The sequence below is a fragment of the Verticillium dahliae genome, genomic scaffold, assembly GCF_000150675.1.
Source record: "Verticillium dahliae VdLs.17 supercont1.21 genomic scaffold, whole genome shotgun sequence".
NCBI lineage: Eukaryota > Fungi > Ascomycota > Sordariomycetes > Glomerellales > Plectosphaerellaceae > Verticillium > Verticillium dahliae.
Window position 1 is genome coordinate 60,387 of NW_009276924.1, and position 27,861 is coordinate 88,247.

Here is a 27,861-nt window from a genome sequence, read left to right on the forward strand (position 1 = left end):
AAGAAGAAGCGTGTGCGCAAGCGCCGCCGCCCGGGACCCCGCCGCCTCGGGCTCCGACGACGACGACGACGACGACGCGGCGCGGGCCCGGGCGCGCGCCCGCCGCGAGAGGGAGAGGGCCAAGCTGGAGAAGATCAAGTCGCAGCTCTACGTCGCGGCGAGCGACGACGAGACGGACGACGAGCGCGACGCGGCGTTTTTTGCGCGCGAGGAGGCGCAGCGCACGAGGATGGCCAGGGCCGCCGCCGCCGGGGTGGACGTGTCCGAGGTCGCTGTGCCGGCGGCGAGGAAGGAGCCGCAGTCGATAGCGGTGGGTGATGACGATGATGACGATGTTCTGCTTGCCGATATCCACGGGGCGGGGACGGATGAGGAGAATGAAGACGGCAATGGCGAAGAGGCGTCTGCGTCGTCGAGCCAAGAGGGCAGGAAGCGGAAAGGGTCTGGGGTCGTGGATGCTGACGGTGACGTCGAAATGGACGACGAGGATGAAGATGACCTGCCAGTGCCGAGCGCGAGGCCGCGGAAAAGGATCAAGGGCGGGTTTGTCATGGAAAGCAGCGATGAAGAATAGGGGGGGGACCTGGCATTAGCGATCTGGCGTTCATCAGTTTCAAATCACACAAAGGTCATGACATGATTTAGACATGTGTTTAATCAAGACTCTCCGACATTTATTACAAATATTATATCTCTCTCCCCCCCTCTCTCCCCGTGTGTCTATATACCTGTGTATCGTGGTATCTCGCATGAAATGCTTTGCAAAGGAAAAGAAAATGCTCACGTGCATGGTCAGCCGCTCAATCGTGCTTCGAACCCCCCGAGCCGACGCGGCTCAGCGCCGCCCTCGAGCTTGCCGCACCGCGACTGCTCCTCCTGGTTGCCGTGCTCGTCAACATGCCCCGTTCTGCGACGTCCTCCTCGCTGCGTCTTGGAGCCCCAGGAGAAGCAAACACTCCGTCCCGCTGTCGCAGTTCTTGCTCGCTGTATCTCCTGCTCGGCCTCCTCGCCGCCGTGGCGCTCACGGCCCTCTCCATGTCGTCGGTCTCAGCGGCTGGTCCGCCGTATGCGCCTCCTACGTTCTCCATGATGAACGGCGAGGCAGTCGGCTCGTCGAGGGCCGCGAGCTCCCGGACCGTGAACCACTTGGGCAGCAGCAGGGCCCTCACCGGAATGAGCAGCATGATGAAGACGGGGAAGCCGACGGCTGCGACTGTCTGCGTGATGGCGAACGTGACGGCGAAGCCAAGCAGCTCAATGCCGACAAAGATCCAGATGACGCGACGGCGAACCTGACGCAGTGGGTGCGCCGGCGGCGTGAGAGCTCGGTCGCGAGCGAGAAAGAGGAGTTTGGCTGTGATGCCGTTGGCTTCGAGGGCTTGGACGCCCATGACGAAGAACAGGCCGGCAAGAACGCCATGTGGGATGAGGTGGAGGACGACGAGCAATGGGCCGGTCATGGTGCCGAGCGTGAGGAGGCCTTGCGCGAGGTTTGAGAAGCGCTGCTCAACGACGTGGCTCGGCTCGACGACGTGGGAGCCCGTAAGGTTGCCTTTCTCGTCTGTTTCGGGGCGAGCCTTCTTGACGGTGAGAGCCTCGGTGTGGAAGGGGGCTTGCGGGATGAGGCCGTTGGGGAAGGGCAGGCCGAGGATACCGGCGACACCAACGGCGAGGCCAAGCAGGAAGAAGTCCCAGTGAAAGCCAGGAGGCTTTCGAAGAGGAAACTCGGTGCCTTGTGCGATGAGCGAGGAGACTATTGCAGTGGGTTAGGATTTTACGACATGGAAACAGGGAAGAAAGAACCATACCATTGTGGTCGAACCAGAAGAGGATGGTCAGAAGAACGGCAAAGGGCAGCGCCAGGAAGATGTCGCCGACGCTGATGTTCCAGAAATCGACGAGCCAGTCGCGGTCGGCCGTCGGCATGAAGGCGACGCTGGTGGGTAGCCTCTCCAGGTGGACATCAGACATGCGTCCGATGTAGACGAAACCGGTGAAGAAGATGAGGGTCAAGGGTGTGCCGTAGTCCTTGAGGAAGACGCGGATGTGGTGGTGGAAGAGAGCGCTCGTACCGAGCTCGCCGCAGATGTAGGCGACCATGAAGACGAGCAGGGCGGCAACGATGGACAGGTAGAAGCCAGGGCCGTCGGGGAGTCGCTCGAGCACCTGGATGCCCTTCTGCAGATAGATGAAGGCAACGTAGAAGCCAAAGATGTCACAGGGGAAGCGGGTCACCCATCGCAGCCAGTTGCACGAGTTGGTGATGGCAAGAATCCAGTGGAGGATGAGCGACCAGATACCGATCCAACACATGAAGGCGAGGTAGTTGACACCAGTGGGCTCCATGATGTCGTAGACGGTGCTGCCGAGGTCAGGATTGGCCCAGATCACATGATTTGTGGAAGAGAGACGATGGTCTGTAGAAGGGAGACGATGGTCTGTAGAAGGGAGACGATGGTCTGTAGAAGGGAGACGTACTAGTTGAACACGGTGATGGGCCCCGTCACACCGACAATGACGAGGGGCTGGCACGCGAACAGAGAGAACAGGACAGAGCCGAGGACGGAGGCCAACAGGACCTCGTTGACGCCGTAACTGGAGCCGGTGCTGGTGAACATGTCGAGGGAGAAGGCGAGGGCCGGCAAGATGCTGCGCAACTGTCAATCGGAAGGTTCTTGTTGGCAGACGGTGCATGTAGCATCTTTTTGACCTACTTGGCAAAGTACATGTACACCGTCGCAGGCACAACACGGTAATCCCAGGCGTCTTTCCAGTCAGTGCCGTAGTAGGGGGCTCGACGACGGACATCGTTGATCATGCCACGGAAGAGACGGACGTGCCACCACTTGCCAGAGCCATTGTTGGCAGGTGATGTTGTGGCGGGGGTCTCGACCTCAGTCTCGGCGGAACGAGGCCCAGTATCGACAGAGCGAGGAACGTCAGGAACCGGGTCAGCGGCATCCATCTTGGTGTCGTCCGTGCTGGCAGAGGCCATGGCCACGGTTGTGGACCAAGCAGAGGCTTGCAGCGGAGGTTTGAAGCAGCGGCTTGGTGTGGGATGCTTGGGTAGAGGAAGCGGAAAGAATGGGTGGTGACGATGGCGGCAGGGCCTTGAGTAGGGTGTTACCCAAGGTACCTGGTTACTTCCTCGGTAGGTAGGTAGGTAGCAAGGTAGCAGGCAAGTGGGTCGACACCCGGGAGCAGGAGCAGGAGGAATGAGGAAACAGTGAATCTGTACAGAGGCTGCAGTGCTGCGAAGGCCTGAGAGAAACAAGCGAGGCTGCCAACAGAGGACCGGCAACCAAACCCAAGGTAGGTACTTCAAGTAAGGTCCATTACCTTGAGATTGTCGATGGCTTCGATTACTGCACAAACCACTTTGCAGTCCAGTCATCCAGCCGGGAGAAGCTACGGCTACGGAACAAGCTCATATATACGCCCGGTCGCGCCTCCGGAGAAGGCCATGACGGGACCTTACCAGCCCTGGTAATGAGGCCCTGGTAACGAGGGAAGCACATCGAGTAATGGTCGACCAGGGGGCCGTCATCGTTTTGGGGGGGAGGCGACATGTGGAGAGAGAGAGAGAGGCTACCATCAGACGCCATTCGAGCGCTAGCCGGCAGACTGCTGCTGATCGCTGCCACCGGCATCTTCTCTCTCTGGTCTCAGTGGTCTGTGGAACAAAGCTGGAAGAGGAAGCCCCCCAAGACCCAAGACCCAAGACCCAAGACCCAAGACCCAAACGTTCAACCGACGACACGGGCGCCACGTTCTCGGCCCTGGGGACCCTCGAGCGCCCGACATTCCAATTCAGACCTCACAAGCCCAAGGTATTCTTTCACCATGACTGCCTCCCCTGACCACACCACCCTTGCTGCTCACCGCCGCCAGCTCAACTTTCACTTTGCAGCCGCCAGTTCCAGTCTTTTCCAAGCAGAAGCCGAGCCTGTACACGGCGCATTTCACCTTTGCTCTTTGGGAATACCCATTGAATCATTTCTATGGGTCCCCCCCCCTGCCATCTTCTTTTTTTTTCTGCCTGGGCAGGTTATTTCGGCGATAAACTCTGCCGCTTGCCCATGTCCCGCCCTCGTGTACATGTCGATCGCTTGAACGTCATTCCACCCACCCACGTTCCCGACACGGCGTCTCAAGTCAAGTGGAATGACTGGAGGATTCGGTGACCGAGCCCTCCTGTCGTCTTCCAGTCATCGAGCTTCGACGGCCTGGGGAGCATGGGCCAGTGAACAGTAGTGGTGTATTTACACATATGGTACATTTTGTGTCTATCAAAAACCGCCCGTTTTGCGGCCTTCCGCGCTGCGCCCCTCCGGCTCCTAGAGTACAGCCCAGCGACCAAGTGTAGATTTCCTCGAAAACAAAAGTAGAGTGTCAAAACAACCCCGCCCCGGCCTCCTCGTCCTGTCCGCTGGAGGCCGGTCAGGGCCTCTATTTCTCCGTGTATCACGTGTACCGTAGGCAGGCATAGTCTCCTGCAGGCACCGTACCGTGGCCTACCTCTCCGCCTCGTCCACCTTGCGGAACGCCGGCGACGGCTGCTCAGGCGGCGGGCTGCCCGCCTCCTCCGCGGGTGGCGGCGGCGGCGCGCTCTTGCTGCCGCCACCAAAGTACTTCTCAAAGTCCTGGTGGTCCTCAAACGGCCTCTTGCCCAGCAGGCGCACCATGTCGTCGCGCGTCAGCATCTCCTTCTTCAGCAGCTCCTCGGCCACGAGGCCAATCTCGGTGCGTCTCGACGACAGCAGGTCCCGGCACTGCGCGTACGCCTTGTCGACAATGCTGCGCACCTCGGCATCGATCGCCTGCGCCGTCAGCTCCGAGAACGGCTTCTGCAGCTGGTTCGGGTCCTCGCTGAAGTGCAGCGGGCCGACCTTGTCCGACATGCCCCACTCGGTCACCATCTTGCGCGCCATCTGCGACACCTTGCGGAAGTCGTCGCTCGCGCCCGTCGTCACCGTCGGGAAGTGCAGCTCCTCCGACACGCGCCCGCCCAGCGTCATGGCCATGCGGTCCATCAGCTGCTGCACCGTCATGAGGTACGCATCGCCCGCCGGCAGGTACTGCGCGTATCCCAGCGCACCCTTGCCGCGCGGGATGATGGACACCTTGAGCAGCGGGTCTGCGTGCTCAAAGAACCAGCCGCAGATGGCGTGGCCCGCCTCGTGGTACGCCACCGTTCGCTTCTCCTCGGGCTTGAGCACCAGCGACTTGCGCTCGAGACCGCCAATGACACGCTCGATTGCCTGCTCAAAGTGAATGAGCTCAACCGACTGCGCATTGACACGGGCGGCTGCAAAGAAGGAGAATAAGCGAGTTAGTTCTAGTTTCCACAACGGGTGCAAGGGTGAGGTGAACGTACCAGCTAGTGCAGACTCGTTGACGACGTTGGCAATGTCCGCACCAGAGAATCCCGGTGTCAGTGTCGACAGCCGGCCAATGAGATGCTCCAGGTCCTCGTTGGTCACAATCTTCTTAAGATGCACCTTGAAGATGTCCTGTCGTCCCTTCATCGTCGGCCTGTCAATGTAAATGTGCCGATCGAAACGGCCAGGTCGTGTAAGAGCAGAGTCGAGAACATCAGCTCGGTTCGTGCCGGCAAGCACAACAATCTGCTCAGAAGTGTTGAAACCGTCCATCTCCGTCAGGATCTGGTTCAGTGTCGACTCGCGCTCGTCGTTGCCGCCCATCCGGTTGCCGTCCTGTCGAGAACGACCAATGGCGTCAATCTCGTCAATGAAGATGATGCAGGGCGCGTTCTTGCGGGCCGATGCAAAGAGGTCACGCACTCGCGAGGAACCGACGCCGACAAACATCTCCACAAACTCGGAACCGCTGACGCTGAAGAAAGGAACACCAGACTCGCCTGCCGTTGCCTTGGCGAGCAGCGTCTTACCCGTACCGGGGGGTCCAGACAGAATGGCACCACGGGGAATCTTGGCACCCAGGCGCTCGAACCGCTCAGGCGCCTTCAGGAAGCTGACAAACTCCATAATCTCAGCCTTGGCCTCGTCCATGCCCGCCACATCGCTGAACTTGACCTTGACCGCCGTCTCGTGGTTGAACATCTTGGCCTTGCTCTTGCTGAAGCCGCCGAACATCTGACCGCCACCGCGACCGCCGAGGCTCCTCGTGGTGTACATGAGAAGACCAACGAGCAAAATGGTCGGGCCAAAGGCCATGGCGACCTGCCAAAGACCACCCTCGCTGGCGTAGTTGACGGGAATGCGTTCAGCCGACGGGATGCCGAGCTCCTTCTGCGCCTGCTCCAGCTGCTGCTCAAACGTCTGTACTGAGCCGATGGAGAAGTAGTACTGGGTGTTCTGGTCGAAGCCGTCATACGCGTTCTGCGCACCCTCCTGGTTCAGCTCGACGCGCACCTTGCCGCTGGACAGAACCGTGAGCTTCTTGATAAGGCCCTTGGCGAGGAAGTTCTTGTGCACCTCCTGCCAGGTGATCTCCTTCTGCTGGCCGAAGAAGCTCGACTCGAAGAAGGGCAGGACGACAGCCCAGACGATACCAGCCATGATGAGGTCGCCCGTGCTGAAGCGGCCGAAGAACCACTTCTTCGCAAACGGGCTGCCGGCGTCTGCGCCATCCTTGCCACCACTGCCATCACCCGTCTTGCCGTCCTTCTTCTTCTTCTGTCCCTGCTCCGATTTCTTGTCCTGCTCGCCGTCCTGCGAGCTCTCTTTGCGGCCCGCCTGCTTCGCCGCATCCTCGTGGCCATGCTCGCGCAGCTCCTTGGCCGTCTCGTACTCTGCCAGCCGGTTGGCCATCTTGCTCATGACGCGAAGAAACTTGCCAATCTCGACAATGGTCATGTCGCCGGGTTTCCGGTCCGCCAGCATCTCGCCGAGCTCCTTGGGCGCGCCCGTGACCCGCATGCTCTCAAGGTTGTGTGCGAAATCGTCGCGCATCCACTGCGGCAACCTCTCGTTCTTGCCGAATTCGGCAAGCACCGTCATCTCGTCCTCGGTCAGGTATGTCCATCCCTCGGGCAGGGGCCAGTCCTTGCGCTCCTTCTCCAGTTGAGCCGCGGCGTCGTCCTTGGCCTTCAGCTCATCTTCGTTCGGCTTGATCGGGTCCTTGCTCTCGTCTTTGGGGGGTTGCGGACCCTGCGTCGAGTATAGCCTGGCAGGGGAGTGTGGTAGGGAGGTGGTTCGGATCGCCAGTGGCAGCTGACGCGCCACTCGTGATGGGCGCAGCAGTGCTCTGCATAATGTCGCCCGCTGCGTTTGTCTTGCGACCCGCGCCAGCTGCGTGGATTGACGGAGGAGTCCGGCCATGGTCGGAGGTTGTGGTGATGATGGTGGCGTGTGGAGGGCGGAATGACCGGAGTCAGAGAGGTGGTAAGGGGATGATGCTGGGCGTCTGCAGCTGAGAGCTAGTTCATGGAGGCACTCTCAATGGGTCGAAATAGTTGTGCAATGTATTAATCGGTAGCCTCACCGCCGACCGCAGAGCCTCGGTCTGGTTGAGGGTCTTGTGACGTTGGTGCTTGGGGTTGGAGTCTCTGGGGTTGGTTAGGTAGCTTTCCCAGGTACTGAACAAGTATGACGGCTCCAGCAAATCTCTTGCGGTTGATGATCAGTTCATCCGGGGCTGTCCCGGGCCTCGGGGTTAAGCGGAGTTCGTCACGTGACAGCGTGAGCTTGCGATCTACGGCTCTCTCATGCCACTCTGACAGGCAGCCAAACGACGCGTACATGGCCAGGCCTGGCATGTGTGATTGTTTAAGGCACAAAACAGGGACAGGCTGGGTCTTAGTAGAGCGAGTCTTCAAGCCGGAGTGGGAACAAATAGAGATAAGATGCACCTTGGCTTTGTGTACCTAACACCGCGTCTATCGTGCGCGAAACGTAAACAAACCCCGTGCAATGCAAACCACCCAGATTGCCCGCTAAATCGACTATTACCCTTCCTACCGTTCGCCTTCATCTCCCCCCTATCGTGAAACATTTCCTACTGTACCATTTTCAACAGTCGGGTACGCGCCTCCACTCATCTCTGCCCAATCCCAATCCAACGTCATTGGGAGTGAGAACAGATCCTGCGGCAGAAGCGGTTGCTGGTACGTCACACCTATCATATTTTGAGGTGAACGAATCCCGCCGTTAGGCCCAAAGCCGGTCATGTCGCCAAACGAAGAAAAGTCTTGTTGGTCCGACATAGAAAAGTCTTGAGGCCAGCCAGCAGATGGCGGCGCGGGCGAAGGCTCCGCTAATTGAGCCGCTATTGGGCTGAAACTGGCGCTATTTCTTTGACGAAGATTGGCCTCCCCGTTGAACTTGGGCGAGAGATGTCCGTCGTTGACTCCGTTGAGTCCGTTGCCTGTTGGCGTCGTCGCTGATAGAGGCCTCGGCGTCTGCATCAATGACGTATCAAGAGAAGATTTAGAGTTGTCCTGGGGCTTCCTCTTCCTTCGCGAAGACTGCTCCTTTTCGGCCTTTTCCACCACCAGCTTGGCGATGCGCTCAAACTCGGCACAAACACCTAGCATACGATGCACGCCGCCGGTTTCGGCCTCCTGTCCCAGCATGGATAAGAAGTTGACAACGAGATTCATCAGTTTCGTGTCTGATTTTGCACGATGGTCGAGAGGATTCTGCAAAATATTACCGAACAGCGTCATCAGTGCAGACACGGGGAAATAAAGAATGAGCCTGAACACCGTTAGATCAAAGTTGCCCGCACGCATGAAACGCAACAACTTACCAGACAACAGAGAAATCTCCTTGCGGGACGTATTTGAGCAAAGAGACGGACGCTCTCGCTGCAGCCGTGCAAAGGGCGGCCGAGGCAAAGACGCGAGGGTTCAACGGCTTCGTGTTCAGTCCTTGAATCGCGTAGTTTGAAAGTCGACTTGTCCAGTACCCATGGTGGACTGACATGCGGTGAATCGTCGTCAAGCAGTTGTAGTAAGTGAGATGAAGCATAATAACATGCAGGATCAGTGGCGTGTGTGAGGCCTTGATCTCGTGCTCTGGACGGAAATCAATTGGGATCCTGTCTTTCCAGTCCTCGAGCTCCTTGTCGAGTTCTCCAATAGTGTTGAGGAGTTCACCAGGGGATTGCTTTGCCGCTTGTGTGGCGTAAAGTCGGTTGTACACCTTGCCCTCGATGATTGCAAATTCACACATCACCCTGAAAAGGTTCATTTTCCCTTTGCCGTCGGCTAGGGGGATGTTGCCGATGTTATCCGAAGGGTCGGCATCCGGTAGCTCAACGTTCATATCACCATCGTCTTGAGCAGGCGGACGGCCGGCGCGAAGACACAAGTCCTTGTCGAGCATGTACGCGATCCAGAATACGCGCTTGCGTTGCTCAATCTCGATGGGATTGAGGTCAAAACCTGTGCCACGCTTGTGCAGACCGATGCAGTGGGAAAGTCGGATCGCAGTGGCTACGAGGATGAAGGTCGGTTGCGGGTTCGGTGTGCCTTGCAGGAAAAGCGCCATTGCCAACAAGGCCTGGACTGTCAGTAGGTCGGTGTTACGCATCGTCAACTCGGGGAAGATAGCCATGGCGTTCTTCAGGTATGCCCACGCCTTGTCATCTTCTTCTTGGGGCACGAGATTGCTCATAACCCGCAATCGATGGGCAAAGGCCAAAGCACAGTTGAGACTGGCCCACCATCCCGATCCCTCGTAAGGGTCATTGGAGTATTGACGCTCGACCAGGTGCATAAAGGTCGGCTGGTGGAAGAGTGGAAACATGCAGTTGAAGTTCTCGAAGAAGTCCTTCAGTAACGACAGAGCCTCAGCCTTGGGTGGTAAAGGTCGGAAAATCGGGCGGCGGAAGAGGTCGCTGAAGATTTCTGGCTTCCAGTTGGTCCACTTGTGGTCGTCAATCGAGACCTCCGAGATCATCTGCTGGAAAGAGTTGTCGCCAGTCTTTTCATTCACCCATTGAATACCTTTGGGCGAGAAGATAGAGAATCCTGAGGAGGAGCCGATGTATCGGGTCTCGCCAGACTGGTTGGTCACGAGCGAGCACATCATCTCAGATAGCTCCTCCACCTCCCCTTCTCCCTCGCCCGTCTCTTTTTCGGGGGCCTCAGAAACGGTAGACTTGCGCCTCTCGGATTCTTTTGAGGGCTCGGGGGAGGTAAGGGAGCTTTGCGGGGTGGATGTGCTTTCTCGAAGAGTGGCAGACGCGGCTAAAGAGGGCGATGAGGGGTTTGAGGCGGCCTGTGAGGCCTGCCTAGACTGCTGGTGCTTCTCAGCCAGCTTTTTCTCCAGGGTGCCGAGGTCCATCTCGCCGTTCTCATCTTCATCGAGCAGACCTATGCCCATGTCAGCAAAATGCTTGACTTCGTCCGAAGCAGGCCCGTTTCACTAACCTGATAGCCTCAGCAAGTTTTCCATACGACCCAGTCGATTCTCGAGACCCTCAATGTACTTTGCGCTGTGCAACGCTGTGATCAGTTCGCGTATCTAATAAGAGGGAGGGGCCAACGCAAGATAAGCTTTCCGTCGTGGAGCACAACCTACCCTTTGGGAGGGGTACGCTTTTTCTCGACCTGTGTGAAAATACACTCCGTCTTGTAGTTGATGCAGTGGCTGCACGCAGGCATTTTGCCATCGCACTTGATCTTCTTTTTCCTGCACATGTCACAAGCCTTTGCGCCGCAAGTCTGTCAGCGTTGAGGTTCGGACAACAATATGGCCCGTTAGAGCTTTCACTGTTTGAGCCACTTACTCTTGCGATCCTTCTCCTTTTCGCTTCATTCGCGTCATCGAGCAGAGTTGAATGGTCGGGGAACATCTGAGCTGCAAGGTCCGGTGGTAGGTGTTGAATCGGAATGCCGTCGGGTGTGTAACCACCGAATATTTGAGGTGGGGGGTTCATCATGGGTGGCGGATGCCCCATGTGAGGCATCTGAAAGCCCATGCGATCCATGGCGTGCGATTCGATGGAGTGACCGGGCGGTGGGAATTGTATTCTGGGAGCGAATTGAGATCAGACGGTTGGGGCGATCGCAGGCAATCGAAGTAGAGAAAATCGTGGAGAGTGCGACGGTGAAGGAGACGTCTTCAATGTCTTGATTGTGGGCGCATTGATTACAGGGCGTTGATGTGAAGGGGACGATCTGGAAGAGTCAAAAGTGCTGAGGCGACGGATGAGCTTTGGCGAAGTGGACGATCGATCGGGCCACGCTCCTGGGCAGAAGATGCGTGCACAGGTCAGATCGAGTAGGTACGCTGGGTGAGATGGGTGCTTGTCGTAATGTGTGGAGGTTTATAGCTCGTGGATATACGGATCGCGTGGAAGCGACAGACAGATGCAGGCGTGAACGAGGGTGAGGCAGGCGGTATGTCGAACAGAAGCAAGATTACTAGGAGGGAAGATTCAGGATCGGGAGAGGACGTGACGGGAAGTCCGGGATGGGATGACGCCTGGCGGGAACGGGAATCGTGTGGTGTGCCTCACATTTGGACGTGCCCATGGCTGGGCTACCTAGCTACATGTACGCTCGCCTCATCGGGGGGGTAGAAGGGGCTAGGGGAGGGGGGGCCGAGGCCAAGGGGGTGGTCCTGCTGTGTGCAGCAGGAGCACCTCACCAGTGGGTGATGTGGGTGGCCTTGATCCCCACCCCACTTGCAATTGCGCCTGCACCATGTAGGTGCTCATGCCTGCCTGACCCACGCTGCGACTGGGGTCGATCTGCGTGCAGTCCCGCCCCATTTGCCGGGCTTGTGGGCTTTCGGGCTTCACCTGCCCACGAACCCCGACATGAACAGCCGCCTCGCCTCGCTGTACATGGTAACTTCCACGGGGGGACGGCAGGTGTGGTGGCCTCTCTACAGCACGCTTGGTTAGCTCTTGCCGCTTGCTTCACCGAAGCCTGCTTCAGACCAAAGCACGATCTTTCACAACATCTCAGATCTACAGTCGCGGGGCCCAGCTGTTACCCGACGATTGGTAAGCCCCCCAGCCCTTTACCCCCTTCTGCTTCCCCCTCCTCTCTCAATGGCCCCTTCCCCTGTCAGATTGCCCTCGACGGTACTCAACTCAGCCCCTCCTTGTGAATCATCCCGTCGCCTAGACTCGGGCCAGACACAGCACGCAGCTGCTTTTTCTTTCGCCAACACCACCCATCTCAAGACATCAAGCGACGTTCTATGGTTTTTGTGTTGCCTCATCTATTAAGTTCGAGTCCCTGACCAGCTGGCCGACCAATGACTTTCACGTTGCCTCACTCACTACCGCTACATCAACAGATGGGCGCAGATGATTTGGAATGTTCGACTCGATCCACGGTGGGCAAGTTGCGCGCCTAAAGTTACCCCTGCATCTGTTCAAGACACAGCCAAGACCCTCTTTTTCTGCCATTACTTTCTCCGTTTTCCTGTTCTTCGAGAACGCTGGGCATCGCTTCCCAATTGAGCGGAAGCGCTCTCGGGTTCGGAACCTGCTCGTTCAGAATGGCACGGCCTGTCGCGACATGGCATGATTTTCTTGACACCAGGCATTGCATCCATATCATTCTCGAGATTCGTGTTCAACTCACCTCGACCCTGAGGGGTTCGTGCTGGAGTGTCTTGACCCCGTGAAAGAGCCCCCGGATGCGCAAATCAATCGCGGTTCTCATTGTCAGTCAGTCCGAGCATGGACTGGACGGGACCCGCCAGATGGAGCTTGCTCACGGACCTGTACAGACTTCCCTGAGAAGCATGGTCATTGAAACGAAAACCACGCGCTCTCGAGGTCTTCGTCATTCTCTAGTGCTCTGATGACCTCGGAGCCTCTATTGGCCCTGGATATTGAACTTTAACACCATCGTGCGGTCAATTCGGAATCCCGGCAACGCTTTCACTCAACTGTCCTATCCATGTGGCGTACTTGAGGCAAGTATTTTCGGAAGAACCCTGAGCTGGAGCTCGGGGCTCCATGTGCTGGCCACGAAGAGAAGGTCGTTTCACAAGTTCAGCGGCCGATCTTGGGACGAAAACCTTCAACTCGGGAACGGGCTGTAGCGGGCCCGCGGGGCTGTGCTTAGACCGTCAGCCAGCGCACGCATACTGGAGCAAAGCACACGACCCACGCGTCTGGTAGACCAGTGGGCCCAAGCGCCAGCATCCCTCAGGTTGTGCGTCTTTGGCGTTTCACAACTGTCTCGACTGGAGGCTGTCGTCACACTCGAACAGTCCCCTCTCCTGCCGTAGGCATACGCATGGCAGCGTCGCAAGGACCGCTTCAAACTCGAGTCTTTAAGAAGCTATTCCCGAGCTTGCCGGCGCCGGAGGCAGCCAACATGGCGTGTTTTCGAGCGAGACGTCGGCTCGTCGGCTTCACATCGATGATTTGAAAGCGAGCCGCGAGGGTTCGATGTCCGTGGCGTCGACAGGTTGTTAACGTTAGGTAAGCTCTGCGGCAGCAAGGCAATGTCTGCTCAGGAGATTTGTGGTCATGACGGGTGATCATACCGGCCTGCAACAGTACGCGACTGAAAAAAAGTCATCATCACCATCACATGATAGGCATGGAGTCCACAAAGCATTGCGCATGTCCCTGAAGACAAATAATCTCTTTGCTTGTGTGGAAGGTCGCATAGAGCAAAACAGCAGGGTATCCGACTTTCCAAAATCCGCCTTAACTTCCACCCCCCGGTTCTCAAGTATAGACATGAATGCGAAACAACATCCTCTTCTCTCTGTACGATGCGCTTTTGAATCACAAATCCAATCGGTCGTGACAGAGTGAAAACTAGCAAGGAAAAAACGCCTCCCCATATGCACTCGTGAAGACAGTGCAGGGTGCTGCGTGTATATGAGCAGCACCTCGACTGAATGTTGTAAATAAGTATTAAATCATGAAGAGATTTCTTTGGTATCGGAACGTGAGCAGACGCAGAAAGATACTCGAATGAACGGACGACGAGATGACGAGGAGGCCTCATCGAATCTCTTCCGTGAACCGTGAGACTGAACCTCTGGAGCCGTCCTGTGAGGTCAAAGACCGGCCGACGGCATCCCGCAAGGGCGGAACCATCAGGCGAGACGGCGGCGCGGGGTCGGCAAAGGGGTTCGACTCCTGAACGGGCGTGCGTGCCGGGCCGGACCGCATGATGGGCACGCCGCTGACAGGTCGCATGGGCGAGCCCAGCGCCAGTCGGGGTGCTGTAGACCCGGAGGCTGGGTCGTCGAAGAAGGTGGTCGATTGACGGTAGTAGACGGACTCGTCGTTGCTGACGACACTCATGCGAGGGTCGGTGTATCCATCGCCGCCAGCTTGGAGGACGGGCGGAAGCTTTCTGCCGGAGACCCGGTAGAAACTACGTTCGCCGGCTTCCTCGGGCTGCTCGGCAGCCTGGCGAGAGGCACGCTTCGCGCCGAGCCCTGCAAGGGTCGCGGAGCCGAGGCCCAGGGATCTCTGAACCATAGCGCTGGCCCCGTTGTTGCCCCCGGACGGACCGTTAGGACCCATCAGCATGCCACGGGTGTTGGTGCTGCTCCCATCACCTAACATGACGCGGCCCTGTTGACGCTTGCGCATTTTCAGGGCGAAGAGAACGAGGAACACAATGAGGGCGGCGCCGGCAATACTGCCTACCACGCTACCAACGACCATGCCAGTCTCAACGGGCGCCTCATCGGCGTCCTGGTCAGGTGTCGCCGTGGCCGAAGGGGTAGAGCCCCCTCCTCCCCCAGCTCCAGCGCCGGCGGCGCCTGAAGCGGTAGAGGAAAAGCCCGAGAGCGAGGCACCAGTCGAGCTGGCAAGAGAAGATGTCGTGGTGAAGTAGCTGGTCGTCGTGGTGGATAAGCTCGAACTGCTGACGTCAGAGCTTGAAAGGAATGAATACGGCGACGAGGAGGCGGAGCCGGTTTCGGCGAGAAGGCGCAGTGAAGAGCTATTGTTGTTGCCATAGCGGGACTGTTGTATGGCTGCGATAGATTAGCATCAGACAGTCTGCGACACGGCCACAAGGATGCTCACATTTGGAGCCGGGTATTGTCGAATTGGAGCCAGCGCTCCGAGTTGGGAAGGCTACAGGAGGAATGGTCAAAGGAGCGGACGTCGGGAGCTGGTCCTGACTTTCTAGAGGAACTTCAGACGACATGGGCGTCGGGGGAAAGGTAGGCGGTACTGTCTCATCGCTTGGGATCGCCGGGGTCAGCACAGAGCTGGGTTCGAGCGGAGCGGTCTCTGGCAGAGGGTTCGTCTCGGGATAGGGACTCGTCTCGGGATAGGGACTCGTCTCGGGATAGGGACTCGTCTCGGGGTAGGGACTCGTCTCGGGGTAAGGAAGAGAATCCGTCTGAGGGATCGGCGCAGGCTCGGCAGCAGGCTTGGGAGCAGACGCTGGCTGCACCTCTCCTGGGGCCGGGGTGGCAGGAGGTTCGGGCTGCGCTGTTGGGATACCACCACCAGCCTGGTAAACAGAATAGTCGACGGTCACGCCGGCGACCGGGTCGACCACCACAGTTGCAGGTTCGGCAAACTGAGTCTGGACGCGGACAGGATCGCCGTTGCCGTCGACGATCTGAATGACGGAGACGGTCTGGACGACGTGAGTGACGAGTGCTGAATCGGTAGCGGGGGTTGGTGCGGCATCTGGGGCCTGACGGTTGTGGTACTGGTGATGCTGGCGGTGCGGCTCAGAGCCGTCGTTGTTGCTGTTGATATGAGGGTTGGTGTTGATGTTACGTCTTTGTAAGGAATGGAGGTGATTGTGATTCTTGTTGCCGGGAGGGCTGCGGGCCTGAACGAGTGAAGGCCCACGCCGTGCCTTCGTCATTGCGCGTGGCGGAGGGCTGGCACCGAGCCAGCTGGTTGGATGAAGGATGCAAATGCGGATGCAGTTGTGGATGTCGTCGTGAGGTGAGAGCGAGTGATCGACCTCGTGCGTGGGATTTTGGGAGCTGCGGAAGGGACTGATGGTCCGGCTAGGCGGATGGGGGGCGGCAGGCTATCTGCCTTGGGAATGGACGGCGGAAAGAGGCTGAAGTTGCGGCTATGGCTCTATGGGGATGATGCGAGGGGGGCGAAGTCCATGCCTGCTGTCATCCTGTCGTGGGGCTTTGTTGTTGTGAAAGCGAAAGAATGTGCTGGTGATGGAGGGTATTTTTGGGTTGGTCTGCTTTGCTGTCGTAGGATTCCAGTCCACGTTGTGAGAAAGGTAGGTAGGTATGCGACGATCGGGTCGTGCCTGTGGTGCCTGTCTAAGGCGGGTTTGTGGTATGTTGGCCTTTGTTTCTGTCTGAAGATGTGGCGATTTCTGTTTAGTAGCGACCTTTAGTTCGGCCGAATCTCATTCAAAGATGGACTTGTCAGGCAGACTCGAGTCGATTCGGCTTCCAGGTCGACTCCGGAGACTCGACTCAGTCGGGTGTTGAAGAACTGTGAAAGGGGGAAGAAGAAAGAGTGTCTGTGGGCGAATGAGTGTAAAGACAGCGCCCCGTACCTGGGGAGGTGGTGCAGAGAGGAATGGAGCAAAAAGGACGACACCACCAACAGCGACGGCGACAGTAGCGGCAAGAGGACGGGGATGCGGCGGGATATGGGATGGGGGCACATGAAAGTGGATGCAGGCACGAGAACGAAATGAGACATCCACCACACGGGCAGAAGAGGCCTTGAAGATTTGACCATTTGAGGACCAGGACCAGGACCTGGACCTGGACCTGGGCGTCGGACCAGGGTGCAGCGGGATTTGTGAGTCGAGGCAAGGGGAGAGGGTGAGTTTCGGGGCCTTTTAGTGGGATTTATTCGAAGCGTTAGGGGATGTTGGGGGACACTTTGGGGGCCACTTTCCCCCCCTAGAACACACACTCACATGGCAAGATTTCGTTCATTTCGCTTCTTGTCATATCGGCCAATGGGGCAGGGGGGCCAGACCTGCGAGACGACACAGGACAGCGGCAGGGGACTTTGGGGGAGCACACATCTTCCTCTCCCAGCTCATGGTCCATGCTCAATCCTACCCTGGTCCGTTGCCTTGGTGGTCCAGCATTGGGTGTTGACAACAGAGCTCCGTCTGTCGATGCTCATCGTCAGTCAATTCAACAGCCAATGCACGCACGAGACGCGACGCGTCGGGCGACCTGGGCCTTCTGCCCCAATCCATGCTCTCAGAGCACAATTGGACGTTGCCGTTCCGCGAAAGGCTTGTATTTCCTTTATCGATCGGGGCGGGGGCTTCAGAGACTTTCCATAACCCTTTTTTGTTTTCTCGTTTACACAACCTGCGTGACATTTTTCCTCCGTCTCGTGCTACCTTACTGTAGCATGGCGGCCTCTCTCGTATTCGTCGGCCCGCCTTCCATCCATGGCTCCATGGCTCCATGGATCCATGGCCCGCTGTCCGCTGTTGCAGTTGGTTGGTGCAAGGTTACGGTGCTATTTCTGTCCATTTCGTTTATTAGCTGGTGCCTGCATTTCACATTATCGAAGATTTAATCGAAGGTGAAACAATCGTTTTCTGTTTCTTCAAGATTTCTTTATTCCGACGAGCATGGGAGGAGAGCAGGTCCCGTCACCGTCCATGGGTGCAGTGTACAAGTAGTGTGAGAGTAGCAGCACCAAGTGACCGGCCCTCAAATGCACAGACACCAGGATGCCTCGCTGTTCATGAGGCCGGTTGCTTCAGGTGGTGGGTGCTTGGGTGTCGGCGTGCGCCCAGCCCATGGTACATCATGCATAAGGTACCTTAGGTTGGCACCTAGGTAGGTAGTGAGGAAACACGATCCAATGGACGAGCATGGGGAAGAAATGGAGCGGTCGCGTCGTGGACGTGACGAAGCAGTGCAACGACACCTCCACAGGTAGATGTACTTGCCAAGATGGACGGGCAAGTGCCATCTATCTGCCGGCGCGATTGACGGAGATTTCTCACTGGGTGTTGGTCCCCAAGCGACTCGCAACTGACCCACAGTTGTGATCTGCGAGAACGGACATTTGGTGGCTATCTCACATGTACCTAAGGTACATAGTACATGGTAACTACTTGAAAACGCTTCCTCGAGCATCTAAGCCAATGTCTTGAGCACTCCCTTGCATGCTGTCCATATCGTGGCCTGCACGTTGAGAGCATGCTTCATTTGGGTGCTTGCGACTGATCCTGATCAGCCGGCGGTTCTTGCCAAAAGGCAGGGCTTCTCAAGCTCCTGCTTGGAAACCTGCGTGACTACCTGCATCCGTGCCGTCATTCGTCAAATGCCAGGGAAGGCAAACTTGGATGCAACCTCCCAAGTTACTTAGACTGCAGATACTGCCCTGGGGTCGACTTTTCCCGAAATAATTATAACCTTCTCAGGAGGATCACGTAGCCTTGGTATTTGCGGCTGTCTTCTGCAACGGTTCATACATCGCGAACTTTCGTTACATATCGCTACGTACCATTGATCTCGGCATACGCAACCCTTCATAACACGAGATATACGACACCCGAGAATCCTGTCCGACGCCGCGCCGGTCGGCACCGCACCGGCCACGCAAGCCATCTCTTTCCGGCCGCGAAAGCTTCAGGTATATAATCAATCCGCCGGCAACAACGATACATAGGTGAGCTTGCAGCCTGCCCAGGGTAAACATCTCGAAAATGATTCCTTGTCAAGCTACTGAGCCCCTACGCAACAACGCCCCTGTCGACCGCAAGTCGAAGGCAGGTGTCGTACCCCGCCATCACGTGATGGTGCCGTGTGTCCAGGAGAGTCCGTCAAAAGCTGACGTCACAGAGATCCCCACAGATGTGACAGGTCTCCCACCAAGAGACCGACACCGTCCCCGATCCCGACCTCCACTACCAGAGCGTACGGTGCCCGCTAAGCCGCCGACGCGCCCGTCCTCTGAGACTTTCTACCATCCCGATTTTCCGGCTCTGATCCTGATATCCGGAACCGACGCGCACATGGCGCGGTCTTCGTCACGGGAGTCTGGTCACTCTCTTCCTCCCGCGTATTCTTTTGTTGATGGACTAGGGGATAACCGATTCCTCGCTCCCGATCCCCGACAAACATCTACTCAATCACTGACACCGTCTTTCGTTGGTGGACATGATACTGAGACGAGGCGGACTCTGCTTGTGGTTTACATCCATGGCTTTTACGGCAACGACCAGTCGTTTCAGTCATTCCCTGCTCATGTACACAATTACCTCAAGAATGAGCTGAGTGACAGCTACGTCATTCACTCCAAGATCTACCCCCGGTATAAGACATACAAGGCTATTACGCTTGCTAGAGATAACTTTAGCTCATGGCTGCAACCACACGAGAGTCCTACAACCGACATTGTTCTCGTCGGTCATTCCATGGGAGGATTACTGGCCGCCGATGTTGCTCTGATGGTATCCCATTACCCACTACCACACAGAGTGTCTCAACGCTAACCTCCTCGCAGCCCAATCGTGACCCTTACTCATCGCATCCTCTAAAACATCGTCTTCTAGGTACCATCTCTCTTGATTCCCCTTTCTTGGGGCTTCATCCAGGTATCATCGTTTCGGGCATCAGCAGTCTTTTCCGGTCCAACCCCAGCCCCCCCGAAACCCCCGAACCGGGAGCGGGACCTTCCACAACATTGAGTCCCATACTTTCCGGTACAACAAGTCCTGAACCCTCTCAATATGATTCCACGACATCGATCAACCAATTTTCTTCCATCGACAACAGCTCCGCAACGTCGATTTCACCCCAGCCTTCGAATGACCCCTTCTTCAACCCGTCCTACTTTAACGACGTTCCCTTCAGAGAACAGCCCTTCAAGAAGCGACTACTACATTTTGTCAAGAAGCATTCGTCCGAAGGCGTAATCGGCGCAGCCAGAAACCATGTTCTCTCCCATCTTGAATACGGCGGCTGCCTTGCAGACTATCCCGCTCTCAACTCACGCTACAGCAGGATCCGCGCCCTCGAAGACGTTGATGAACTCCACTCGCTCCGTCAGCAGAGCCATGGACCTGCTGCGTCGCAAAATCAACCCGTTGCGCGTGTTCGTTTTGTGAACTATTACACTATCAGCACTGGCAGGCCCAAGAAGGATAAGACGAGGTCGCACGGCCCATCGCGCAGCCGTTCACCAGAGCTCGACACGACAACTGACCGTCTGGAGGCTGGATCGATGGAAGATCGCGGGTCCTTGGCACCGCTTTCAATGTCTGCCTCGGTAGGCGACGTGGCCACGCCTGGCATACGGCTCGCCGAGCCCAGCGGTGTCGAGGAGAAGCTCCTCTCTCCTACAGAAGGCGCTGGAACACAGGATAACCTGCCACCGGCGGCTTCAATGCAGCATCTTGACCCGTTTCCAGAATCATCTGAGGTCGGCGACAGCGAGCATGCTGTTCCTGGCAACTCCAGCTTGAGCCAGCTCCACGACGACAGCACAGCAGACCTGCCAGCTATTCCTGATCTGCCTCCTAGACCGGCGACGCCAGACTTAGATGCCTGCCCAGATAAGGATTCTCGACGCCAGGCAGAGAAGGAAATCAAGCGCGACCTGAAAACTTACGAGCAGGCCGTGAAAAATCGCGAGAAGGCCATCAAGGAGCGCCAGAAACTAGCCGACAAGCGGCGGAAGAAGGCTGAGAAGGACACCCAGAAGTCAGTGAAGGAGGCTGGAAAAGCGCAAGCCAAGGCCTTCACCAGGGAACAGGCACAGCGTGAGGCAGAGGCCGAACAGAGGCGACAGGAGGCTGAGCAGCGGGCGAAAGAGGCAGCCGACAGAGAGCGTGAGGCGGCGGAAAGAGATGGGCGTCCGATGCCTGCTCCCGAACCGCAAGAACAGCAGCAGCAACAACAACAACAACAGCCATACAATGAGCAGTGCGAAGCAGACACCGATGTCACGGACCGAGGTCGTGAGGAAAGTCCATCACGAGGCCGCACAACAACAGCAGAGAGGGAGGCCCGCGCTATTGAGGCGAAAAAGCCGGCGAAAGAGCGCAAGTTTTGTGTGCTACCGCGTCGAGTCAGCGAGGGAAAGGACGACACGTGGGTGTCAATCTTCATGGAGGGCGTGGATGAGGTAGGGGCTCATTGTGGTCTTTTCTTCCCAGGTACTCACTACGAGGGCTTGGTCGGCAACGTTGGACAAAGGGTGGTGGAGTGGGCTCAAGAGAGCCTTTCGAACAGGGCCATTCTTGAGCTGGCGCAGACCACTGATGATTTGCGACTTGACTGATTCTTGCAAGCGGGCGGAGGAGCGAGATCGACGCGTACGTACCTTGTGGGAACATGGACACGGCAAAGGCAGAGAGATCGCCTCAGCTGGACTCGGGGATCTACCTGTCTGGCCCAGTATGCCGAGCCAGTCGTTAGGATAACAACATCTACAATGATACCCAAGGCCATCGTTCTTCAGTGACAGCCCAAGTTTGCTCGCTTGTAGCTCCATCGCATGCATGACAGCCACACGAATACGACAATAGGCATACAAATTCATTGATCTTCGCTTGTATTATTCCGGGACGCAAAACTACAATCAAGTATTCTGCGCACCTCTCCCGTGATAAAGACCACGGGGTCCTCACTCGGGGGAAAAAAGCAGGCTTCACCCCGTCCGGAGCAAAAGCTAGTCTCCCCTTTTCTCGTGGAAACAAAAAGTACTAGTCCGTTCCCGGTGCTATAGTACCAGAGGCCCAGCGGGGCCAATACGTGTGCGCATGTGCATGGAAGTCCCCTCCCCGAGAGCGAACCCTCCTTCGCCTCGGGCCTCCCTTCTATGCCATCCACCGTCCGTCCGCCTTCTTTACCTTTCATGACGTCCCCTGTGTGACTGTTTCCCTGTTTTTTTGTGGTTTGGCGCGGAAGGGGTGGGTGTTCCCCTTCGGCCTCTTCCCCGGCGTCCGAGAAATGAGAAAACAAAGACAGGGAAAGGGAAAGGAAAAAAGCAGTAGAGGCAGGACAAAAAGCATGAAAAACCAACCAACGCCGTGCTTATACAGGTGCCAGGGTGCGGCAAAGAAGAAATCGTCAATAAACGCAGGAACGCGTGGACTGCATGCGTTGTAACCCCCATTAAGAAACCTTTTCGTCAAGTCAAGACTGAGGCGGCCGTAAAGAGGAGCGATAGAGAGCGTGTGTGTGTGTGCGTGTGTGCAGAGGGCAGAAAGCCGACTCGGGTATCATACTGAGGATCATTTCGTTCGAAGGACGGCTGGGAAGGTCATGAGTCACCCTGAAGACCCTTCCGAGGACGAGCACTCGTCTTCGGGCCTGCGGGCTTCCGGCCGCCGCTGGCCTTGCGACCAGCCTTCTTCGATGGGGCAGTCTTGGGAGCGCCGACCAAAGGTTCCCGAGCCTCACTGGCCTGCGCGCAAGGCGTTTGACGGCTTGTCTGATTGCGGCCGAGTCCCTTGCCGCCTGCTCCTTGACCGGCGGCGTTGGAGATCGAGGGGTCATCCTAAACCCCGATTCCTGAGCCGTAGGATGGGCGGGGCGTGCCATTCTGGAACTGTGGTGTGCCGACAGCCTGAGGGGGGCATGTGTTAGATGGCGACAGAGTATTGATGAGTCGGCCGTGACATACCTTCTTTCGGCGTTTCTGACCTCCACGGTCGTCGCCATCGCCTGTGGCGTAGCCATCTTCGTAGCCCTCGTAGCCCTCAAAAGAGTTATCGCCGTAACCTCGCTTCTTGTTCACCCGTTGCGGACGGGGAATGCCTTGAGCCTGCTTGAGTTGACCCATGTTCGACCCAGGTGTGCCAATCGGGGTGCCAGGAGCCGCAGATCTTGCGGCAGCGGCGGGTCTAGAGCCGTCATCGTTCAACACAGAGGCATCAAATCCTTCGGGGATCTGACCCTTTGCCATCGCCAGCGCTTTGGGGAGTTCTGCTCTCGCCCTGGGCGTCAAACCCTGCATGAGGTAGCTCCGTCCGTGCCAGAACTCTGGATCGCTCAGGTTCATGATCTTGCCAAAGCCAAAGTAGGGCTCGTTGCTCTTCTCCTTCTTCTGCGTTGGGCGATCGTCCTCATCTTGATCGCCGTCATCATCCACCTCTTCGGGCTCCTCCCACTCTTGGGCGACAGAGTCAAATCTTCCCATGATGCCCAGTCGCTTGATGTGGCCCTTGTAAGTCTTGCGCAGGCCGTTCTTGATGGTCTTGTCACCATTGGATTTCTCACGTGCGACTTCGGCGGCGATTTCTGTCAGACCGAACATTTCAAAGAGATCTTCGGTAATGCATGGGAACTCTTGCGTGCGGTGTGCTGCACAGCTCTTATGTTAACCCAGTTCTCAACCTTGAAATCATACTCCTACTGAGGAACATCGCATGAAGGGAGGGAGGGAAGGGTTGGCAGGGGCAATGGGGAGCAGGGGCATGCAGGGGCAAGAGCCAGGAAATGGCGAGCCCGGAAGTGAAGGGGGCCTTACGAGTTTGACAAAGCAGGTATTTCTCTCCGACATCCTGATGGAGGTCATCGATATCGAGTTTGCCGTCCTCGACGTGGGGCTTCTTCTGGTCTCGCTCGCCAACGTCGCCGATTGAGCGTTTGCGTTTCTGGGGCGTGTCGTCACCCATCGCGTAGTCGTGAGACGTATCTGGTAGGTGAGATGTGCTTCCGTTGACGCTGTGGGCGGGTGTCGGCAGGGTTGTGAGCGAAGTGAGTGAACTGTTCATGCTGGAGGCAAGATCGGAGGTACCGGGTGATAACTGCGAAGGACTCTGAGGGGTCTGGGGATGGAAAGACATGTTGAAGCCGACGTCGAAGTCTCGATGTATCTGGACGCCGAACGAACTGAAATGAGCGTTGTCGTCGTCGTCGTCGTCGTCGTCAGTCGGAGAAAGGAGGGTGTATTTTCAAGCCGAGGTGTGGTCAAGGTGGAGCCGGTACCGAGATCCAGGCCCCAGGAGCGGCAAAAGCGCCCTTCGCTGTTGCAGGGAGCAGAAGGAGACGCTGTCGGGCAAGACAAGAGTCTGCAATGTGCGCGATGAAGAAGGAACCTGTGTCGGTCGGCTTCAGAAGATGAGCTGAACGTGGTGGCGAGTCGCGCCAGAGCGCCGACGACTGAAGTCGGTTCCCAAGCCCAGCGTCATGCAATCCTTGCTCTGCCTTGCCGCGCAGATTCGATCGTCGGGATTCGCCGCTGGGATGTTCGAAACGAGAGATGGTCGCTGTATTCCCACGCCGTCGGGTGCGTGAGCGCGATTCGTAGGGTCGACGGTCGATGCCGGAAGAGGTGGTCGGGTTGGTTTCGCAGGGTCCTGACGTGGTCGGCTGGTGCAGGTGATGAGGTGGTTGAGAGGGTGAAGTCAGGTCAGTGCTGGGTGGCCTGGGTCGATGGGACTGTGTGAGCTGGACAGGGTGGACCGGAGAGCGGGCGAGGAAATTTGCAGCGAAACATGACCTCGCTTAGTGGCATGTGCACTGTGCGCTCACCGTGCGGAGTGTTCGTCTTCTCTTTGCGTTCGCCTGACTTTCCGCTTCTTTGGGAATCGGAGCGGAGAGGAGTACATGGTACCTAGGTACCCACTCCACTGTTCTTTCTACCCGCTCCTTGCCCCACCGTTCCATCCAGCCATTCACCCAGGAAACAGCATGGGCATGCAAGTCATGTGACCTGCAGTGGGCTGGCGGTTTATCAAGGCTCACGATTTTCTTGCCTGCCACCGGCCTCCTCTTCTTTTCTCTTAACAACCAAAGACCACCACACCTAACATAACATCGCCAGCCGGCACCCGTTGTTCTGCATCGGGAAATTTGCTGTTGGACGATATAGCTGTGTGAGTCGAGAATGATGCTTATGCACCATTGCTTAAAAACAATTGTCGCGAGGGCCCCATGTGTGGCTTCCATGAAACGATGATCACCTGAAGCAAATCTGGACATACCACACACCCACACACACAAACACACGGCCTCTTTGTTGTGTCTGAAAAGGCGCATGACTTTGGAGTCGACGACACAAGTATATGATTGTTTGCATCAAGTTCGAATATCTTGGCAATGTCTGTCTGCCAAAGGTAGGTCATGGAATTCCTTTATTCGCACCTTGCGTAGCCTGTGCCACATCAATGATGATACACACATCTGGTAAACCGATCCTCAGCCACGAATGCTCTCTTGTGTGCGTCATGCGCACTGGAGGTGGACTCTTCGAATGGGTTGAGGATGAGGACAAAGGCCGTGTCTGAGCACAACAGCCAGGCCACCACCCTCCCTCCTGATGTTCACATGACACTGCAAATGGTCCGCTGACCGGGCAAGTGTAGACAGGTACTAGCAGGCATGGAAATGGGACAGCGCGGTCGGCTCACGTTTCCGAAGTGGTCAGGCAATAAACTAGACATAGAGGCTCTGCTACGAACCTCATTTCTCCATTTGGTCCATCCTCTACCTGTTGCCCTGCGCCATTATGTTCCTTCGCTTTCTCGTGGATACAGCATCAATCATCAAGAATTCCAACAACCCAATGCCCCCCCCCCCCGGATACAGATCGCTTAGATGGCGTTTCGGTACACCTGTGCTCCCTGGTTCCTGAACATGATCGTGTCTCGCCTCTGCATCATCATCAATGTCCGGTTCAGGGCCTGCTCACTGAACCCCTTCTGCTCGCACATCTCGCGCTTCAAGCTTGCCAAGCTGGTGCTCCAGCCCACAGCTAGTCGGCGCTTGAGCTCCGTCTCGAGACGGCCCACCTCTTCGTTCAGTTCTCTGCTGCCCTGGTTGCTGCCCTGGTTGACAGCCTCCATGGTTGAACCGAGGAACAGTCGGATGGCCTCATCGACGTGTTGTTCCGTTGCGATGGGCGTAAGAGTGAGCTTGGCCAGCGACTCTGTGATACGAATGATGGCCTCCAGCTGACGGACGGTAATGGGAATCGATGACCGCGTGTTGGCCTCCATCTCGCTTGCGTGAACCTGCCGCCTGATGTTGACAAAGTGGGAAGAAAGCTTCTCTGCCGCTTCGGGGCTGAGCCGCGGCGCCATTCGACTGTAGATTTGCGTTAGAAACATGGATCAAAAACCAGAGCTGCTGGCGCTGAACTTACGATCGGCAGTAGCTGAGATACCGCTTCATCTTCTCGACGGGGATCTCGGCCTCAACCTGCTCCTCTGCACCCCGACCTCCCATGTGGATGCCCATGACGTGCTTGGCTATCCTCTCATCCTTCTCGCGCGTGTGGTCGTCCTTGACAATAAAGATCATGTCGAATCGAGACAGAATTGTCGTCTGGAAATCAATGTTCTCGCCAGGGGTCTTCATGTCGTCATAACGGCCAAAGATGGGATTGGCTGCTGCAAGTACCGATGTCCTGGCATTCAGAATCGTTGTGATGCCGGCCTTAGCAATGGAGATGGTCTGCTGCTCCATAGCTTCGTGGATGGCCACTCGATCCTCGTCACGCATCTTGTCGAACTCATCGATGCACACAACACCGCCGTCAGCCAGTACCATTGCACCACCCTCCAGATAGAATTCGCGGGTCGTATGCTCCCGTTGCACGGAAGCGGTGAGACCGGCAGCCGAGGAACCTTTACCGGATGTGTAGATGGCGATGGGCGCACACTTTTCGACAAACTTCAGCAGTTGCGACTTGGCAGTACCCGGATCACCCAAGAGGAGGACGTTTATGTCACCACGCAGCTTCATGCCGTCGGGGAGAATCTTTTTAGATCCGCCGAGCAGCAGGCATAGGATGGCCTTCTTGATATCCGCATTTCCGTAAATCGACGGAGCAATGCACTCGGCCATGACGTTGTAGAGATCTGGTCGTCGGCTCATTTCGAGGAACTCTTGCTCTTCCTCGTCAGAAAAGATGACCTGCCCGCGGCCGCTCTGGTCAATATCCGTCTTGATGCCGACGGCCCTCAAATACGGGGTCCTGATGGCGACAGCACCACCCGTGGACGAGTTCTTGGATCCCTTGTTCTGGTAGATGGAGAAGATGCCGGTGATCGTGCATCGGGATCCGGGGACAACACGATTTGTGAGGTACCGGTCCGCCGAGATCAACACATGTCTGGGAAGCTCGCCAACGGGGACTTTATCGGGAGCCTCTTGCAGCTTGATGACCTGCTGGTCGACGAACCGTGACTTCTCGTGGATCACAAAGTACGGGTCCAGAGGGCATTTCTCCGTAGGATCATTTGGCAGCCTCTTCCTCTCGCATTGCCTCGGTAGTGTGACGCCCGAGAAACCGCCAAAGACGGGGACGTGTTGAGTGTTCTGGCAGTTGCGGCACTGGATGACAAGCTCCGACGCCTTGGAGGACATGACTGAAGCACCAATGACGATGCCCGGTACCGGTGCCAGCCGGGAGATCTTCATCGAGTCCAGGTCACGAATCGAGACCTCCTCGGCGCTAGAATGCAGCAGGAGCTGATGTTCGGGCAACCGTGCGTTAGGGTCGTGAGGGAAGAGGATCTGGTGTGTACATTGTCGAAGGGCTTCCTCGAACTGAAAGAGACGACACGTGTTAGCCAGACATGAACAGGAAACCCAAATGTCTAGACATCACAAACCAAGGGAATGATCTCGGCCGGCTCGTTGACCAGCCTGTGTGCAAGCTCTTCGTTGTAGTTGATGAGATCGTTGATATTGACATCGCAGTAGTACTTCTTCAGCAAAGCGTTTTCCTGCAATTGATTTCTGCACCCGTATTAGGAATTGAAGCATACGTTTACAGAGCGCAAGAATAATACCTGTAGACATAGTCGTTATCGTGGCGGAAGTCGAGGACAAATCTTTCGAGCTGCTTCTGAATGTGTAGGCGGGTGCCGTCGGTTTGGTCAGCCGGCGGCTCACCGACACGAGCCGAATAGGTTGAGCGGTGATCCATGATCGAACTTTCGAGACTTGGGCGACGTGGCTGCTCGATCTGGTCTGGTGGTGGTAATGAGGGGATGTTACGCTCGACTTCGAACGCTGGTATCGCGAATTCGAATCAAGGGCGGTG

At 56.9% G+C, this 27,861-nt stretch overlaps 8 protein-coding genes across 8 annotated transcripts in view; 2 read left to right on the plus strand and 6 right to left on the minus strand.

The window, feature by feature from the left end:
* Positions 1 to 574, plus strand: part of VDAG_08518 (topoisomerase 1-associated factor 1) — a gene marked incomplete at both ends in the record, with an annotated part of 3,630 nt that extends 3,056 nt beyond the window's left edge. The window contains one exon of the mRNA XM_009652827.1: positions 4 to 574. Coding sequence (XP_009651122.1) covers positions 4 to 574 — 571 coding nt within the window. The remainder of the gene's footprint in view (positions 1 to 3) is intronic.
* A 226-nt stretch (positions 575 to 800) lies between these two features.
* VDAG_08519 (anion transporter) lies at positions 801 to 2,995 on the minus strand (the record flags this gene model as incomplete). Its single annotated transcript, XM_009652828.1, has 3 exons — positions 801 to 1,753; positions 1,809 to 2,362; positions 2,715 to 2,995. 3 exons carry the CDS (start codon positions 2,993 to 2,995, stop codon positions 801 to 803), a joined length of 1,788 nt encoding a protein of 595 aa, XP_009651123.1.
* A 1,519-nt stretch (positions 2,996 to 4,514) lies between these two features.
* VDAG_08520 (paraplegin) lies at positions 4,515 to 7,304 on the minus strand (the record flags this gene model as incomplete). Its single annotated transcript, XM_009652829.1, has 2 exons — positions 4,515 to 5,308; positions 5,378 to 7,304. 2 exons carry the CDS (start codon positions 7,302 to 7,304, stop codon positions 4,515 to 4,517), a joined length of 2,721 nt encoding a protein of 906 aa, XP_009651124.1.
* Positions 7,305 to 7,800: 496 nt separating this feature from the next.
* VDAG_08521 (fungal specific transcription factor domain-containing protein) lies at positions 7,801 to 10,920 on the minus strand (the record flags this gene model as incomplete). The annotated part of the gene is made up of 5 exons (XM_009652830.1): positions 7,801 to 8,681; positions 8,734 to 10,303; positions 10,361 to 10,425; positions 10,512 to 10,654; positions 10,720 to 10,920. The coding sequence occupies 5 exons, from the start codon at positions 10,918 to 10,920 to the stop codon at positions 7,964 to 7,966; spliced, it is 2,697 nt and encodes an 898-aa protein (XP_009651125.1). The 3' UTR covers positions 7,801 to 7,963.
* Positions 10,921 to 13,917: 2,997 nt separating this feature from the next.
* Positions 13,918 to 15,760, minus strand: VDAG_08522 (uncharacterized protein; the record flags this gene model as incomplete). The annotated part of the gene is made up of 3 exons (XM_009652831.1): positions 13,918 to 14,764; positions 14,825 to 14,906; positions 14,959 to 15,760. The coding sequence occupies 3 exons, from the start codon at positions 15,758 to 15,760 to the stop codon at positions 13,918 to 13,920; spliced, it is 1,731 nt and encodes a 576-aa protein (XP_009651126.1).
* A 2,802-nt stretch (positions 15,761 to 18,562) lies between these two features.
* VDAG_08523 (uncharacterized protein) lies at positions 18,563 to 21,141 on the plus strand (the record flags this gene model as incomplete). The annotated part of the gene is made up of 2 exons (XM_009652832.1): positions 18,563 to 19,309; positions 19,363 to 21,141. The coding sequence occupies 2 exons, from the start codon at positions 18,563 to 18,565 to the stop codon at positions 21,139 to 21,141; spliced, it is 2,526 nt and encodes an 841-aa protein (XP_009651127.1).
* A 1,221-nt stretch (positions 21,142 to 22,362) lies between these two features.
* VDAG_08524 (mediator of RNA polymerase II transcription subunit 19) lies at positions 22,363 to 23,653 on the minus strand (the record flags this gene model as incomplete). Its single annotated transcript, XM_009652833.1, has 3 exons — positions 22,363 to 22,431; positions 22,489 to 23,168; positions 23,335 to 23,653. The coding sequence occupies 3 exons, from the start codon at positions 23,651 to 23,653 to the stop codon at positions 22,363 to 22,365; spliced, it is 1,068 nt and encodes a 355-aa protein (XP_009651128.1).
* A 1,749-nt stretch (positions 23,654 to 25,402) lies between these two features.
* On the minus strand, positions 25,403 to 27,744 carry VDAG_08525 (DNA replication licensing factor mcm5; the record flags this gene model as incomplete). The annotated part of the gene is made up of 4 exons (XM_009652834.1): positions 25,403 to 25,895; positions 25,954 to 27,362; positions 27,428 to 27,554; positions 27,608 to 27,744. 4 exons carry the CDS (start codon positions 27,742 to 27,744, stop codon positions 25,403 to 25,405), a joined length of 2,166 nt encoding a protein of 721 aa, XP_009651129.1.
* Positions 27,745 to 27,861: the final 117 nt, after the last annotated feature.